This window comes from Moschus berezovskii, chromosome 15, assembly GCF_049115385.1.
Source record: "Moschus berezovskii isolate FMDL1 chromosome 15, NW_MosBer_1.0, whole genome shotgun sequence".
Classification (NCBI taxonomy): domain Eukaryota; kingdom Metazoa; phylum Chordata; class Mammalia; order Artiodactyla; family Moschidae; genus Moschus; species Moschus berezovskii.
The window spans coordinates 26783807-26800924 of NC_142474.1; the positions used below are offsets into that span (position 1 = coordinate 26783807).

Consider the following 17118-nt stretch of genomic DNA (forward strand, 5'->3'; position numbering starts at 1 on the left):
GGGGAGAGGGGATGATGCTGGCGTCTAGTGGGTGGAGGCCAGGGGGTTACTCAACATCCCACATGGACAGAATGGCCTCCTGCAAAGAATCCCACCCAAAACGTTGCTGGTGCTGAGGTAGAGAACCAGCTCTCGCCTGGATTAAGTTAGGATTAGGTTAAGAGCAGGCCTTTTAAGTCAGCCGGACATGGTTTCCTGTGGGCCAGGGACTTAAGCTCTATGATCCCCTATTTCCTTCTCAGTAAAATGAGGTAGACAGTAACACCAGTTTATGAGGCTCCTTCCCTCCAGCGAGGACGGAAAGAGGGGCTTGGCTCCCACATCAAAAAAGTTGCCGTTCTCATCTTGATGATGGACCTAAAAGCTGCCAGATTTGTTTCTGTTCAAGTCTGGCAGTTTTTATGTCCATCCTGCCCAGTTTTTTCTGCCCAAACAACATTCCCTTAGCAAGTGTGAGGCATGACGGAGCGTCTCCTGCGTCCCGTCTGAGCTCAATGGTTTGTAACCCAGGTGGGTGAGCAGCCCATCTCCAGGGTGAAGGCTCCCATCTGACTGCCCCACCGAGGAGGCCTCCTGTTTCTATATTGTCTTGGGGATGATAGGCTTTCTGTGATGTATCTAGGACCTGGGTGCTGGGGGGTTGGCAGGCCCTCGTCTGGGCTGTGGGTCTCTTACCTGAGCTTGTCTGACTCTTTTCTGGCACAAAGGATGCCGGTGGGTCCAGGTCCAGGCATGGTCCTGGGGCTCCGCGCAGAAGGGGGAGGTCCTGCCAGCTCCCACCTGGGAGGGACATCACCTGGCAAAGGAGTGAGGGCCGGTTTGGGGGGGGGTTCCTGGATGGAAAGCTGCAGGTTACAGGCACCCCTGCACTCTCTGAAGGCCCCAGGTGAGCCCACAGGAGACAGTATAAAGGCCAGTTTTCAGTTAACTTTCTGGCAACAATTTGTATAAAAGCCAGGTGAGACTCCAAGGCACGTGGGGGTCTTACTCGAGTCAGAGTTGAGGTTTCTGAAAGACCGTTTCAGACCCGGAACCTCCTCCTCGCCTTCCCTCGGACTCCTGAACTTGATCTGACCTGAAGCATGGCAGCAACCTCTTCACTGCTTTCAATGTCCCTGACCTGGTCTCTGGTCTTACCTGCTCTTCCCTGAGCCTCTGGGGAAAGAGTCCCAGAGTGTCTGCTTTACATCACCCCTCCCCAGCAAGCCCACCCTTGGCGCCGACAGCCCCCAGCCCACCATGCACTCCCCGCCCTGTGTCTGCATGGCACTGTTTAAACTCTAGACCACTGCCAGGCCTCATGTGTCCATCCTTTCTAGAACCCGTGATGCATCGCAGGCACAGTGACCAAAACTACCCTGTTCCTAACCCACACTTTGTCCAGTGTGATGGTAACGACAGCAGAGACCCTCACATGTAAAATGACAGCTGTGTCAGGGTCACAGCAGAGTTGCACAGTGGTTAGAGCAGCCCGGGTGGCTTCGGAGGAAAGAAGGAACAAGGGGATCACTGAGCTGGGGGGAAGGCAGCCAGAATGAGCCTGAACAGCCCTGTGCAGAGGAGGGTGGTCTTGAGGAAGGATCCTAGGGGGCTGGAGCCCAGAAAGCTGGAAAACCTGAAAGGTCACCCAGGATCCCAAAAGCCTGGCCAAGTGCCTTGGTGCTTATTGCAAGAGCAGTGGGGAGACACTGAGGGCTAGAGGGGTGGACAGGGCAGAAGGTTAGATTCACTGGAAAGAATATCTCTAGCTGCCATGCAGTGAATAGACTAGAGGGAACAGGCGCTTATGGCAGACCTGAGGGGGCACTGCCAGGGTCTGGGGAGAGCAGGGGACAATGCACTGGAACAGTGAGCTGATCTGAAGGGGGAAATGAATGAGTTTGGAGTAACTTAGGACAATGCAGAAACATCTTTTTGGTGCATTTGATACGGGTTGAGAGTAAGGAGAAGACTTGCTTGCAAAATTTGGATGGACGGAAGTACTGTTCCCAAAGCAGGATGTTCCTGAAGGAGTGCAGATCGGGCAAGCTGCCCTGAGCCTTGTTTGGGGCAGGCAAGGTTTGAGGGCTTTGAGGACATTCTTTCCCCTTTCAGCCCAAGCTCTGCTCAGTCAGAGAGCTAGTGTCATACTTTTGTAGTTTAGTTGCTCAGTTGTGTTCAAGTCTTTGCAACCCCATGGACTGCATATGCCAGGTTCCCCTGTCCCTCACCATCACTTTGTCGCACTCAACAGACACGAGTGTCCTTCACTCGTGTCCACTGAGTCAGTGATGCCATCAAACCATCTCATCCTCTGTCACCCCTTTCTCCTCTTGCTTTCAATCCTTTCCAGCGTCAGGGTCTTTTCCAATGAGTATGCTCTCTGCATCAGGTCGCCAAAATATTGGAGCTTCAGCTTTAGCATCAGTCCTTCCAATGAATATTCACAGTTGAATTCCTTTAGAATTGACTGGTTTGATCTCCTTACTATCCAAGGGATTCTCAAGAGTCTTCTCCGACATTGCAGTTTGAAAGCAACAGTTCGTTGGCACTCAGCCTTCTTTATGGTCTAACTTTCCCATCCGTACGTGATTACTATATGGACGTTTGTCAGCAAAGTGATGTCTCTGCCTTTTAATACGTTGTCTAAGTTTGCCACAGCTTTTCTTCCAGGGAGCAAGTATCTTTTAATTTCATAATTGATACTTATTTCCCACCAAAATATATAGGCTTCACCTGGGATAGTCCCCTAACCAGAAATGAACTTACAACTACCTCCCTCTATAGAGACCCAACCCATGCTTCCAGGTGAGCTCTTCTGGCTCCTACCCCAGCCCCTGGTTGAGGCTATGTTGAAGTCCCAGGGAGGCCCAGCTACCGTCTTCCAAGACCACAGCCAACAAGTATCGCCTTCCTCTTCAGAGAGGTTTCCAAGCTTGCTTCTCCTTGCCCTGCTTTCCAGCTAGTCACACATATGCCTCAGCACCGTTCCTGGGTGGTGGGTTCTGGAGGACAGAAACCCAGCCTTGTGGTCTCCATAGCCTTCACACCCCCATGCCTGGGGTCCAGCCTTGCCCTATCCCCAGCCTCCCCTCACAGCCTTGGCGGGAGACAGCCACAGAGCCATCTCAGGGATTGCGTTCAAACAGGCTGCAGGAGGTGCTTCCTAGGGCACCATTCCATCCTGTGCGCAAAGCTGAGGTCGAGCAAATGCCTCCATGTAGAAAACGCTCTTTAAAATGCATTATGTGCAGGGGTTTAAAGAGATGCCCGCTGCTTGGTGAATTTCAAAAAGGAGCAAGTGGGTGATGAATGGCCTTGGCTTGCTACCAGGCTAAGGAGCGAGGGGCTCTGTCTGTCTGCGGTAAATAAAGTGTGGAGATATATCACCCGTGGAGCCCTGCTGGAGGGAGAGCCTGTTGGACAGGGAAGCAAGGTTCCCAGTTCGTCTGAGCATCACACGATGAGGCTCTCATTTTGGATGAATCATGGAAGGAGTCACAGTGGTGGTTGTGGGGTCCCCTCACCCACCATGGGAGGAGGCAGGGTCTCAGCTTCGTGCTCCTATGTAGAGAGGAACTTTTGGGAGGCTGCCTCAAAGCATGGACAAACAGTTGTGATTGCTTTTTGGTTTTTTGCCTTTTAACTAGAGTCTATATTTAAACTTCCCCATCCAGAACATTGCTATGAGATGGGTCTAAGGGCTTCCCTGGTGGCTTAGATGATACAGAATCTGCCTGTACTATGGGAAGACCAGGGTTCAATCCCTGAGTCAGGAAGATCCTCTGGAGGAGGGAATGGCAATCCACTCTAGTATGCTTGCCTGGAGAATCCCATCGACAGAGGAGCTTGGTGGGCTACAGTCCATGGGGGGGTCACAAAGAATCAGGCATGACTGACCGACTAACACTTTCACACTTTAAGCCAGTTTTAACCTAGCCTAGCTTCATGCAGGGGTGGGGAATAAGAGTTCATCTATAGGATATTAATACCATCCTTCAGTTTCCCCACCTGCCGGAGCTCTGAGAGACTAAACCAGTGTGAGCTATGAGCATCTGTTACCCACCACGCCCTGCATCTGGAGCATTGGGTTAGGCACGGTGGGGAGAGGAGGAAGGGTTCCAGGGGGTCTGTACACACGTGCTGCTATGAAGCTGCACAGCCCCAAGTCCAAAGTGACAGGCTCGACTTGAGAAGATGAACTCAGGAAGGAGCTCGGTCCACAAGTGACGAGGCAGAGTCGGGAGATCTGCTCTTGATTCAGGGACTACAGCTGGCTGTTCGCAGGTTTCTTTTTTCTGAATTACAAATCTGTCCCCGGGGTTCCTCTGGGCCCCAGGGAACTCGGAGTTGTCACGGGGCTGCACACAGACACAGAACTGAGATAAAGGATGAGCCCATCCCGCCAAGGTGAGTGCAAGTCTAATCACCCTGAAGCAAGTGGTGCGGGCAATTATTCATACAGACTACTTCTGCAAAGATGGACAGCTTCTCGTTGGCGATGAGGAGGCTGGGTTGGTGACCTTGGGCAAGTTATTTGCTTCTGGGATCCCTCACCCCGCACCCTATCTGCAGACGAGAGGCACATGCCAACCAGTGCCTGGTGTATCTGAGAACCCTCACCACACCTGCTACTGCAGTATTCCTACTCACGTCTGTTACTCGAAACAATGAATGATGCATGGGTGTCAGGCTTCGCCCCGTGCAGATAGGCTAGCCCCTTGCTGGGCTCCCCTGGGCGAGCAACACTCACCACTTGGTGTTTGCAGGCCAACGCAGGATTTCTGGCTGTGCTGCCCATTGGCACCATCTTGGTTTGCTGAGCTTGGGATTTTCCTAGTGGTTTAACTCAACTTTGTCATCTTTTTACATTAAGACAGAAGTTCTGGTGTTGCACTGCCTGGTTTGAATTCCAGTTTTACCACCTAATATGGGCATAGGGAGTGACACCCCCTCTGCCTCAGTTTCCCTGTCTGTAGCATGAGGATGCAGACAATGTAAAGCACTTGAAATGGCACCAGAGGGATGGCCCTGGTGACCCAGCAGTTGAGAATCTTCCAATGGAGGGGATGAGGGCTCAATCCCTGGTCAGGAAACTAAGGTCTCACGTGCCACAGGACACCTAAGCCCACTAGAGAAGCCAGCACATTGCAAAGAAGAGCCTGTGTAGCCAAAAAAATAAAATTACATTTAAAAAGAAAGAAATGGCACTGGACATAGAGGAAACCCTAATAGCTTCCCTTCTTATTGTAGCTGTTACTGTTATCTTGACATCACGTGATGAGGCTGCCGCAGTGGGTGCCCCAGAATGGGGCAGGGAAGGGTCTTACCTGTTCCTCCTCACTGCCTGAGGTCCACAGAACAGAGCGCAGCTCCTGGTGTTCACCTCTGCTTGGCGACCTCGTAGGGACCGCCTCCCTCTCTTCCAGCTTCTGGGAGAAAAACGCAGATTTCAAATCCCCAGCCAGCAGCTAAATTCCATCTATGAGACTGCTGGGTGCCTAAGATGCCCTCCCCCCATGGGAAGAAGAAGCCTCACTGGGAAGGGATGGAGGGGTGGGAGGGTTGTTCAAAACTGAGACTTTCCCCAGACTTTCCCTCTTCCTGAGGTCTCCAAGACCATTGGGTAGGAAGTGAAGTGTTAGTTGCTTAATCATGTCTGACTCTTTGCAACCCCATGGACTGTAGCCCATCAGGCTCCTCTGTCCATGGGATTCTTCAGGCAAGAATACTGGAATGGGTTGCCATTCCCTTCTCCAGGGAATCTTCCCGACCCAGGAAGTGAATCCACGTCTCCCACATTCAGGCAGATTCTTTACCATCTGAGCCACCAAAGAAGCCCTTCCCATGATCCCCCCACTCTACTTAGTGCTTGGGGCAGGGGCTGCTCTCCACCATGGGCGGGTGGGCATGAGCCAGGTGCTGTTTGAAACACATGAACACTACTCTCTCCACAGGTGAGTGGAAGGAACAAGAGCTGACACTCTTTGCCGTAGCAAGTTTTTTCCCAATCTGATGCGTCTTTTGCTCTTCCAGCATATTGCAATTTGGATGCTAAATTTTCGTCGGAAGTACTCGATCTGTATTTAGATTTCATAAAATGTAAAGTGGAAAACACAGATCCACGCACCCAAGTTGTTCCAAGCAAATTTCAAGTTTCCCAATAACCGAGTCGAGTGTTAGTTTTTAAATTTTTGTTTTAATTAAGCAAAATGAAACATCTGTTTACCCGGTCACAGGAGCCACGATTGAAGTGCTCAGAAGCCACACGTGGCTGGTGGCAGCTGGTAGACTTGACGGTGCTGTTGGAGAGCGTTCTCTCCATCATCATAGAAAGCTCTGTTTACTGGATAGCCCTGCTCTAGATCAATGCCCCGAGGGCCCCAGGGAAGATGCAGACCCCGACGGGCAGGTCGGGGGTGGGTGCCAGGAGTCCCCATCACTGACAAGCTCCTGGCCAGGTTCACAGGCCAGGCTAGGAGTAGTGATGCTTGGGGGACATCCATGCATCCTGCTCCAGCCCTGCCTCCTAGTAAAGCCATCCACCCCTCCCCCTACTTCCCCAGGGCCCCTGCCCCCTTCTAGTCAAGGCCAGCAAGGTCTCCAAGAATTTCTGTGAACAAGTCATAAGATAGGAGGGCTTGGGTCCTCCCTGGTGGTCCTGTGGTTAAGAATCTCTCAGACAATGGAGACGGTGTGAGTTTGATCCTTGGTCAGGGAACTAAGATCCCGTATACTGCAGAGCAACTAACTTTAGTGCTACAACTAGAGAGGTTGTCCACAATGAAAGATCCCACATTCTGCCAAAAAGATAAAAAATCTCGAATGTAGCAAGACCTAGTGCAGCCAAATAAATAAATGTTTTTTCAAAAAGAAAGACAGGGCTTGTACAGGTGATTCGCAGTGACCTGTGCCTCCATCAATGAGCAGCTATAACTTTTTGCAGTCCTTTTGCGTGTTAAACTGAAAGATGCCTCTTTATAACTTACACCCTCCCACCTTCCTTCTGTTCCCTGGAGCTGAGTGGAGCCAAGTTGTCTCAGCTGCACTGCTGCTGCTGCTAAGTCACTTCAGTCGTGTCCGACTCTGTGTGACCCCATAGACGGCAGCCCACCAGGCTCCTCCGTCCCTGGGATTCTCCAGGCAAGAACACTGGAATGGGTTGCCATTTCCTTCTCCAATGTGTGAAAATGAAAAGTGAAAGTGAAGTCGCTCAGTCGTGTCCGACCCTTAGCAACCCCATGGACTGCAGCCTATCAGGCTCCTCCATCCATGGGATTTTCTAGGCAAGAGTACTGGAGTGGCTTGCCATTGCCTTCTCCCTCAGCTGCACAGTAGCCCTTTAAACCTTCTAAGGCAAGTATCACATCTCCTTACAGCTTGTCTGTTTAGGACCATGGGAGGAGAAACCAGTGAGCAGCTATCAGTCATTCACACTCTAGTGAGAATTTGCTCATCTGCTTGCTTTCCTCTGTATGTCTGGCAGGTGAACAAATGGTCCCAATTCTCTGGGGACAACTTACCCCAGGCTGCAGGGCTTGCTGTTGCAGCAGGAGGACCAGTGTGTAGTAGGACAGCAACAGAATCAGGGGGTTTACAATTTCTGGCCAGCTGAGACCGGGATGGAGGTGGAGCTTCCAGAACTCTGTGTGGTTGGTCTTGATGAGGGCGGTCATCCCCAGCAGCCTGCATGCACAGAGCCACCAGGTCCTGCCATGGACCTCCAAGGTTGGGCACCCCTTCTGGGAAGCACCTACACCTTAGCATTCTTTGCCCTGTGGAGCCCTTTCCCTGGGGGTGGGGGGATGATCAGACTCAGGGTGGAGGGTGAGATAGGGCACTCCGTGGGGCCCTGGCTGCCTTACAGCAAACCTGCTTAGACGGCCTTTCCTCCTCTCTGTGCCCCCAGGGCCAAACCAGGAGTCCCCCTTGTGTGTTCCCTCAGCCCCCTCCCCAGCTGTGGGAGTCGTCACATTGTCCAGCTGCTCATCTGCCTCCCCCGTCAGATGGTGAGAGCCCTAGGGCTTGCTTGTTGGCCCTAGGGCTTCACTGACCCCCCAGTTGTCAGTCTCCATCCTTCTGGAGGGCACTGGAAGCCCGTCTGTAGGTGAAAAACCTCCACAAGGCCATATCTCTCTTGTTGGTCTCATCACCCAGGCCAGCACCTGGAACGCTATAGGACTTGATGAGTCTTGTGGAATGAATGATTGACAGCAGGGAGCCAAAATGGAGGTAGGCGGGGCTGCTCTCCTTCTGAACAGAGGCGACTGTGGGCACAGACCATAGATTCCCACCCAGGTGTGGCGTCCTCCCAAGGTGACCACGGTCTCAGCATCAGCCTTCAGGACAAGGAAGCTGAAGGACACCTCCTGTCCCCACTCTCTCTCATGTGGTCAAGAAGATACCAGTGGGAGAAGGTTTCGCTCGCCTGAAGCCAGCCCTTTCTAAGGAAAGGAAAATGCAGCCGTGGCCATCTAAAGGGCAGTACCCACCCCCCAAGGGAGGCTGGACCCTCTGCCATCCATGGTGGGGACAGTCTGGTCAGTACCTGGCGTAAATGTCGTCGGGAGGCACGCAGTTCTGGAAGAAAGGTAGCTGGTAGAGGTACAGGCCCCCCAGGTGGCCAGCGGTGAAGATAGCCATGAAGACACACAGGGTGCTGAAGGCCACGGTGCTCAGAGCCTGGCCACACGCCCACCAGGAGCCCAGGCCCAGGAAGGCCCCAAAGTACACGGCTGAGGTCACAGAAGGGGAGATCATCCCTGGGGAGACAACCCCCACCCACATGATGGGCAGCCCCGCCTAGCCTGGAGCCCCAACCATATCAGTCCAGGCCATGACTGAGGCCTAGACTGGCCACCACAACCACAGGCCCCAGAGAGAAGGGGGGATGCTGTAGACCCCCAAGTTTGGGTTTCCTTGGGGTGGCCCAAGCTCTTGTATCTGATCAGCAGCGGGAGTTGATAGGCCACGCCCCCATGGACACTCCACGGAGCCCAGGGCTGTGGCTCTCCATCTCTTTTCTGCCCTGGAGACCCACAGTTCAGTCCTCAGCTGGGCCTCTGTGTCCCCTTTCTCTCAACAGCTGTGGCCCCGTTCCCTGAGTGCCCCCAGCCCACCCCAGCCACCCGAGGGTCTGTCCTCCTGCCATGGGGACCTCCCACTACCTGCTGCACCCAGTAGAAGGGTCACCAGGACCTTCCATGCGGCAGGGAAGAAGGGATCCAAGACAGCTTTCAAGCCTGATGTGAAGGCAGCAACTTTTAGGACCCACTCCTCGCTTGTCCCCTCAGCCTCCGTAGCCTTCTCATCACTGAGGTCTGAGCACCAGCTGGTGACATCGCCCTCAATATTGCTCTCACAATGCTGGAAAAGTCAAAGGAGAAGCCAGAAAGAACCATGGGGCCCTTCCCTGCCAGACAGATGAGCGGCTCTCTGACCTGGAAGGGTTTGGATCGAGCATCTGCAGTGCAAGTGGCCCAGAGAGGGGGAATGACTTGCTGATGGTCACACTGGGATGCAAGCCATGCTCCTGGAAGCCAGTCTCAGCACGACCTGCACTCTGCTCTTCGCCTTCCTCTCCGCCCTCTCATGGTGATAACCTGACTGTGAGGACAAAGCCTTGCTGAGAGGACTTCTAGCAAATTCTGAAACCTGAGGGTGGCCTTGGGGGCTCTCAAGAGGTGTCGTGACCTCACCCAAGTCCATCGTCCACCTGGGCCTCTGTTACTACCCCAAAGTGAGGAATAAAAGCCCAAAAGTCTCCTGGTCCTTCCAGAAACATGTGCTCAGTCACTTAGTCATGTCCAACTCTGCGACCCCAGCCCACCAGGTTCCTCAGTCCATGGGATTTTCCAGGCAAGAATACTGGAGTGGGTTGCCATTTTCTTCTCCAGGGGATCTTCCTGACCCCGGCATTGAACCCAAGTCTCTTGTGTTGCCTGCAGGCGAGCTCTTTACCACTAGCGCCACTTCAGGGATGTCTGCCCTTAAATTGCCTGTGTGTGTGCACTCATATTTCAGCTGAAAGAATGAATCCCTAACAATGGAACTTCAGTGGTGTGGGGAGAGTCAGGGAACTTCACCAGCTCAGGAGGAGTCCCTCCCAGCCCCTACCCTAAGGACCATGCCCCATAAAGTGGGCATTTCAGGCAGCAAGGGAGCACCCCCAGGACAGTTCCCTGCTGCTAGTTCCAGCCTCATTTCCAGTGGATGCTGCTCCTCCTTTGCTACTTACTGGGCAGCTGGTCCAGGCCTGCTTTGCCCAGGTGCTAGGACACAGAGCTCAGTGGACAAGCTGCCGCCTGGGGACCCACATCCTCCTGGGAGGGTCAGGGTGCCTATCTGCCTCAGAAGTGCTGACGAGGCCTGCGGGGTGGACCGTTTTTAACTTTGAGGAACTCTGTATTTCTCCTTTTTTTGTGGGAAGTGCTGGTAAGGCCTGCGGGGCTGACCCTTTTTGAGGAACTCAGCGTTGTCTGTTGTGAAGGCCACTCAGCATCTTGTGGGGCGCGTGGTCCCAGCCACCTCCTGGCACCCCGTCTCCTACCTACCTCCATGCCGTCTCTCCCTCCTGCCGTCTCGTCCTCCTCGTGGTCCATGGTATCGAAAGGGGAAGGTGCTGTGGTCCCAGGAGGCCTTGCCAGCTCACAGCCCAGCCTGGAGGTGACCAGGCATACAAGTGCCATCCCAATGTCTGGGGCCAGGAGGCGCACAACGTCCATCACATCCAGCTGGCTGAACCTGAGTTGGGGGCAGGGGGCTGAGAGAGTGTCTCGCCTGGTTCCCCGCCCCCTCCCACCCACCACCCCCACCCATCACAGTCTTGCCTCTCTTCCAAGAAGGGTGACCGTGTCCTACCCATCCCAGGAGGCTTCCCTTTGCCTCTCGCCACCCCCTAGCCCTCTCTGGATCTTCCTGTCACTTGGTTATTTTCCTCAGGTATGGGGCCTGCTTCCCCCCTGGACTCAGGTCCTCTGGGGAAGAAACAAGCCATGCTCTGCTATCTGTCTCCGAATGCTTGCTTGGGTCTGGGCATCTAGACACTTCACAATCAACAGGGCTCAGGGGTCTGAGTTTTCCCCCTGTAGCCCACCCTCGTGCCCAAGTCCCCCTCACCTGACGAACCCCAGATGCTGGATGGCCTCCTCCCAAACAGCACCTGCGGAAGACACAGTGGCTCAGGCTCCAGCTTCCAAGGTGCTCTGGGGGCTGCAGGGACACTGGGCAGCCCATGCAGGGCTGGCCTCTCCCCTGGCCACCTTGGGACACTTAGGGACCTTGGCCCTCCGCAGGAGGATGGGGACGGCCTTGTCCACATTTCCTCCTGGCGCTACGGGCAAGTAGGGGAGCCTCACGCTCTCATCTCTGCCCAAGACTGACTGGTTCTTGCTGACAGTCAAGCACAGAGTCAGACATCACCCAGGGCCAGAAGGGGACCCAGGAGGGTGAGTCGGGAGGGGTCTGAAGTGGGGGCAGGCAGGGGCACCTCCGGACTGAATTGTGAGGAGAAGGGTGGGGAATCACCTGGGAAGTGGTGGGGTCCCAGAGGCCAAGTGTCACCCCCGTGGATGCTGTCCCAGACAGGAAGTCAGAAATGGCCCCAGAATCATGCTCTTTAGAAACGTAGGAAGAAAGGGCCAAAAGCACAGATTAGGGACGAAGGGCGGGATAAAGGACCATCTCTTTCGTCAGGAGCGAATGGAACTCCTCGGCTTTTCAATTATACAGGTGCATTACTTTGATAAAAAGAACGACCTAGAGCTGTGCTAGACTTCCTGGACTCACGTGACGGGAGTAAGAGGTTCTGAGATGCCGAGATGTGCAAGCAGGTCACATCAACCGCATCCGAGGGTCATTACTTACAGGCTGGTGAGCCCATCAGTTGAGCGTACTAGGCAGTTAAAAAGAACGAGGTAACTCGGATCTACTGAACTGGAAAGTTTCTCCAGTGCCTTACTTCCCAGAGACTGATGGACTTAGTGACATCACGCCTAGGCACAAGCGTGGGAAAACACAGAGGGTCTGACCCACACAGCTCAAGAGGTACCCAAGAGGCCAGATCATGGATGCTTTCCCTTCATTTCTTATCCATTTCATCCAGGGTTTAAATTTTTTACAGTAAGTGTGGATTTCTGTGGAATCAGAACAGAGCTTATGCCGTAAAGATTTATAAAAATCAATTCAGGGGAAATAAATGTAACGTCTTATTTTGACTAGACCACCACGTGACTCAGGAAGCACTGGGGCTGGGTGGGTGGGAGGAAACAGGAGAGACAGAGGCACCAGCTTGGTGGTGAGGGAGGGGCTGCTTAGGGGGCCGGTCCCCTGTCTCTTCCCATCCTGGTGGCGATCCACATGTCCCACCAAATCACGCTGGAATTTCAGATGAACAATGGATAAGTTTCAGTACGTGTCTGTCCCAGGAAATATGTGGGACATCCTCATATAAAAGTGTCTTTCTTGTTTATCTGAAATTCTGATGTAACTGGGTGTCCTGTGTTTACATGTTCTAACCCCGGTGACCCTGTGACTTGGGAACCTGGGCTCTGGGACGTGATGAAAACTGTGCGCCTTCCTCTGAACAAATGCCCAGCCCCCACTTTGCAAACAATTCCAGGGAGTTGACAGAACCCTGTGCAAACCCATCCATTGGTTTGGACCAGGACTCAGGAAACTTATTCTATAAAAGCACCCGATAGTAAAAATCTTCAACAAAAGCAGCGACGGACAATACGTGTACCCCGCCGGGTGTGACCACAAACCGATAAAACTTTATGGGAATTTCAAATTTCAGTTCCCATAAATAATTTCCGTTGGTCAAGAAAAATATTCTCCTTTTGATGTGGTTTTTCTTTTTTTTCTTCTTCCCAACCATTTAAAAATGTAAAAATCGTTCTTGGGACTTGACCCTGGGGCCATGCTTTGCCCACCCTGGGTCTAGAGCCCCCAGCTGACTCCTTCCTTAGTTCCCACGCCCTCCCTGTCCTGCTGCAGCCTTGGTGCTCCCTGAATGGAGAAGGCATGCGTGGTGCCCCCATGAAGCGCAAGGTCTTTCAGAAGTGGCAGGGACGGCTTTTAGGGAGACAGTTGTCATGGAAGGAACAAGAGCTGGTACCAGTGTGATCTTTCTAATGATTAAATCACTCGTGGGCCCACAGCCTCAGAGTCCTTGCATCCAAGCTGCTGGGGGGCAAATGGGAAAGTAGTCTTTACCTTCAGGTCCCAGGGAGACAAAGGCGACCTGTAGGGCGCCCTGCAGCAATAGGAAGAGGACACTGGTGGCCCATACGGCTCGCAGGAAGAGCTTGGTGCTCCCTGGAAGAGAAGAGGAGTCGGGGAATACAGCGCGAGGGTGCCAGGCAGCCTGGGAAGGCCCATGCAGCTCTCTTTCTGATGCCAGGCTCTGCCCTCAGCTCTCACTGGATCCCTGGTGATGCATCCCCAAGCAGGTGGTGGCTTAACTGGGGTGTTGAGGAGAAATGAAGTGGGTCGCTCCTCCAATTTCCTATCACCCCGTCTCCTGAGCTGTAGGACTCACAGCCGCTCTGCATCCAGCTCAGCCCCACTGGACCCCAGTGTGGGGCCATATTGGATTTGCGACCGTGCACATCACCGTCTAGAGACACGTGACTTCCCTGTGCGGGCGTTGAGGGGGAGGGAACAGGCGTGCTGGTGAGCACAGCAAAGCCTCTCCCAAGGGCAGTCCTGCTTCTCAGGGACGTGAGCCCAGTGGCAGCAGTGAGCTTTTCCAGAGGCTGGCCATCCTCGGCTTGAAGGGTTGTCTTTGCAGGCAGCGGGACCTGGTTTGCCCTGAGTCCTGAGCACCTAGGAGGTGCCCGGAGAACACTGGTCGAGCGAATACATTATTTAATCAGGCCTGAGATTCAGTCCTTCTTGTTCAGGTCGCCCTCAGGGAGCCCAAATGATCTTTCTTTTGCGAGAAGTGGCCTGAGAAGGTAACTGCTCCTTAATGGCCTTTTCTGATGAAATAAAAAATGGCACTCTCCCCTCTAAATTTTTTTAAACGGGACTATAAAATCCCAAATCTGGGGATTGGTGCCTTAAGTGAAGAGTAAGAACAAGCTCCCAGTGTGTTCGTTTACTGGGAAACGAGGATCCCTAGGGCCCTGGGAATATTCTGTATTCATCCATCGCTCCCATCACCTCCGAAGGACTTTCTGACACAGATGCCTCGGTCCCTCCACCAGCTTTGTAAAACAAGGCATCAAAGAGTGTTTGACATTGATCCCTGGGAAGATACTGAGGAAATTCTCTGGCTGCAAAAAGACACATTAAAAGGCTATTTTTTTAAAAGGCTGGATGACAGAATCCACAAGTATGGCGAGTGATTTTGTTCACCTCCCTTTCCCAATCCACCTGCTTGCCACTGGGGTCGGCCTACCTCTCATGCAACCAGCTGAAGGTGCCCCCAGCAGTGGGCTGAGCAGAAGAAACGCCAGGTAGACCACTGAGAAGCCATTGTACCTGGATAAAACAGCTGAAGGAAGGGAGGGGAAAGTGAGCTGGGTCTAAGGTGCCCTAAGAGCCCCACAGTGGGAATGAAGACAAACAGGAGAGTGAGCAGGAAACAGATGTGCTGAAACCTCATTAAGAGGGTCTTGAAAATCAACCTGTCAGGATTAGATGCTTGTTCTTTCCAAGTGGTTTTTTGAATTCTTGGGTTTTTGTTTTTTTAAGAAAATAAATAATTCTATAGATTCTTCTCTCCAATCAGTTGCCTGCCTTTGAAATTAACCATTTCTCTGGCTCTCCTTCTGATTGGGATCTCGTCCCCCCTCAGTCTTTCTGAAGTGCTATTGTGCCAGGCGCGATTCGCTCAGCCACACACAATGTAACTTTGAAATGTGATGGAAAAAAAATTAGCATTTCCAGTGAACTGGAAAGAATGCATCTGATTTCAAAATGTGTACTTAAAAAAAAGAAAAAGAGCACCCAAATTGATTCTACCAACTATGGTGCTTTTTCTGCCAAGCCAAATCTGAAATGCATTTTTGCAAAGGGACAACTTTATTTATTTATTTATTTTTAGAGGAAGGAAATATGAAGATCCAGGCACAAGGAGGAAAAAAAATCTTCAGGATTTAATATAGCTTGGATTAATCAAAGCGCCAGCTTTTAAACTGTGTGCCCCCATGGAGGGGAGAATTAATGAGTGATTTATACAATGAATATATTTTTTTCTTTAATTATCTAGGTATTTCAGACGAACCTGCTTTTTCTGACTTGAATTCTCCAGATACTTCTCTGAAATTGTAGCTTCACTTTGCATGTATAATTACAGCCTCCAGTTGTTCAGAGGGCAAGTCTCCAGGTGGAGGGAAACTTATCTGGCCCCCCTACCCTCATGCAAATCAAGCTGGTTGCTCACCACTCAATCTCAACTCTCCCCTGAATCCTTCTGCAATGAAGAATCCATTTTGGAATTATCTTTAGATCAGGGTTTCCAAGGCTGGCTTGGTGGGGAAGTGAGGGGAGGTTAATCAGAATCCAGGCACTGGAAACTCAGAACTGGCAGGTCTGGGGTGGGGCCTGGAAACATGTATTTCTAAAGATCCACCTAGCAGAGTGGTCGATAACCCCTTCCTGCCTCTGCACTCACACACACAGTGAGAGTGAGAAGAAAATGCTCAGTTAGACAAGCTCACTTCCAAGGGCAACCTGTAGACCCAAGGCTGAAGCTGAAGGCTGAGAAGATGGATTTTCCCCTCTCATAGCGCAAACTCAGTTGCAATTTAGATCTCCAAGAAATGGTGGGTGAGGAGAGGGCTGGACTGTGGAAGCAACTTGTGTTTGCAGCCTGTGCATCTCCCTAACCACACTGGGTCGGTATGCCATTGTTGTCCTGCCTTCCAGGAAATGGGGAGGGGGCTGGTGGCACACGGTGGTGGAGTTCAAGCCCAAGCCCCCTCGGGGGTCAAGGTCAGCCTTATCTCCCCCTGCAGCTTTGCCAAAATGGACGGCCAGGTTGTAAGAATCAAGCGAGGAGGACCACCGAGGCGGCCTGAGCTACCGGGAGCTCAGAGCGGCAGATATTAGCCAGTGGGATGTCCTCCCTTTCTCCCTCAGAAACAACCAAGCCATCTTACCTGAGAGCAGGGAACACGGCAGCAGGACCCGGAAGAGAAGCCTGGATATCACCTCTGAGGCCATGGGCTCCGGGCTGCCCTGCGACGCCCGCATCTTTGCAGGGCGTCCTGCCCGTCCTCTCCTCGGCACCCTGCCCGAGCCAGCCCATTTTAAGCCAGAGGAGGGGAGTCTGGGAAGGGGTGGAGATCACCCTGACCCCAAAGTGCTCGTTCAGTGGAAAGAATCGATCCTTCTGCCTTGTTCCCTCTGCCCCTAACCCCTGCAGAGTCTAGAGGCTCCACGTTGATGTCCATCCTCACTGCCCTCCACTCTGCCCCCCTTCAGGGTGGAGGAGGGGCCTGGTTCTGAGATGGACCAAGATGGATGCTCCCGGCCAGCCTCTCTCTCCTCTCCCCACCGGAGAACTTTCGGGAACCAGAAGGCTTAAGTTCAGAAATGTCCAAGAGTGGCCCCGTCTCCATTAGCACTGGCGTCTCGGCCTCCTGGGCCTGGGCAGCTTCCTGGCTTGGGTAATTATTTTTTCATTAATTCCATCCATACTCACCTGCAACCTTCACTAGATCCTGGGGCATAGAACAGTCATCTCTGAGCACACACACGACCACCTAGGTGCATGGCTCTGTCTGCCCACCTTCCACCCCATGCCCACTCCCCCACCACGCAGGGCAGGCATCTGGCCCCAGGTGCCCTGCACACGCACCCCAGACACCTCCTCTGATGCCCCTAGAAAGGCCCCCATGACCTGGGCATTGTACTGGATTGAGAGCTACTGTGTTCCTGGGCCTGGGAACGGGTGTGGAACATTCCATAGTTACAGGCAGCTGCTCCCCCAGCCCCAAGAGGCAGCCAGAGCATCTTGAGTCTGGAGGGGTCTGCCTCTGGGGCCGACAGCCCAGGGGTCAGTGTTCTAGATGCTGAAACAGCCACCTGTATACACTCACTCACCAGCATTTATTGAATATCTACTTTGTGCTGGGCACTGTTCTAGTGACTGGACTTCAGCAGGGAATCAAGGAAACCTGTCTAGTT

At 52.9% G+C, this 17118-nt stretch overlaps 1 protein-coding gene across 1 annotated transcript in view; it reads right to left on the reverse strand.

Moving 5' to 3' along the window:
• The window catches only part of LOC148775394 (piezo-type mechanosensitive ion channel component 2-like), a 37676-nt gene extending 21494 nt beyond the window's left edge, over positions 1-16182 (reverse strand). Inside the window, exons 1-10 of the mRNA XM_088843652.1 lie at positions 16089-16182; positions 14384-14479; positions 13195-13296; positions 11098-11140; positions 10533-10722; positions 9147-9345; positions 8528-8741; positions 7503-7665; positions 5310-5411; positions 676-796 (exon numbers count right to left, since the gene is read on the reverse strand). Of these exons, the coding sequence (XP_088699778.1) occupies positions 676-796; positions 5310-5411; positions 7503-7665; positions 8528-8741; positions 9147-9345; positions 10533-10722; positions 11098-11140; positions 13195-13296; positions 14384-14479; positions 16089-16182 (1324 nt within the window). The remainder of the gene's footprint in view (positions 1-675; positions 797-5309; positions 5412-7502; positions 7666-8527; positions 8742-9146; positions 9346-10532; positions 10723-11097; positions 11141-13194; positions 13297-14383; positions 14480-16088) is intronic.
• Positions 16183-17118: the final 936 nt, after the last annotated feature.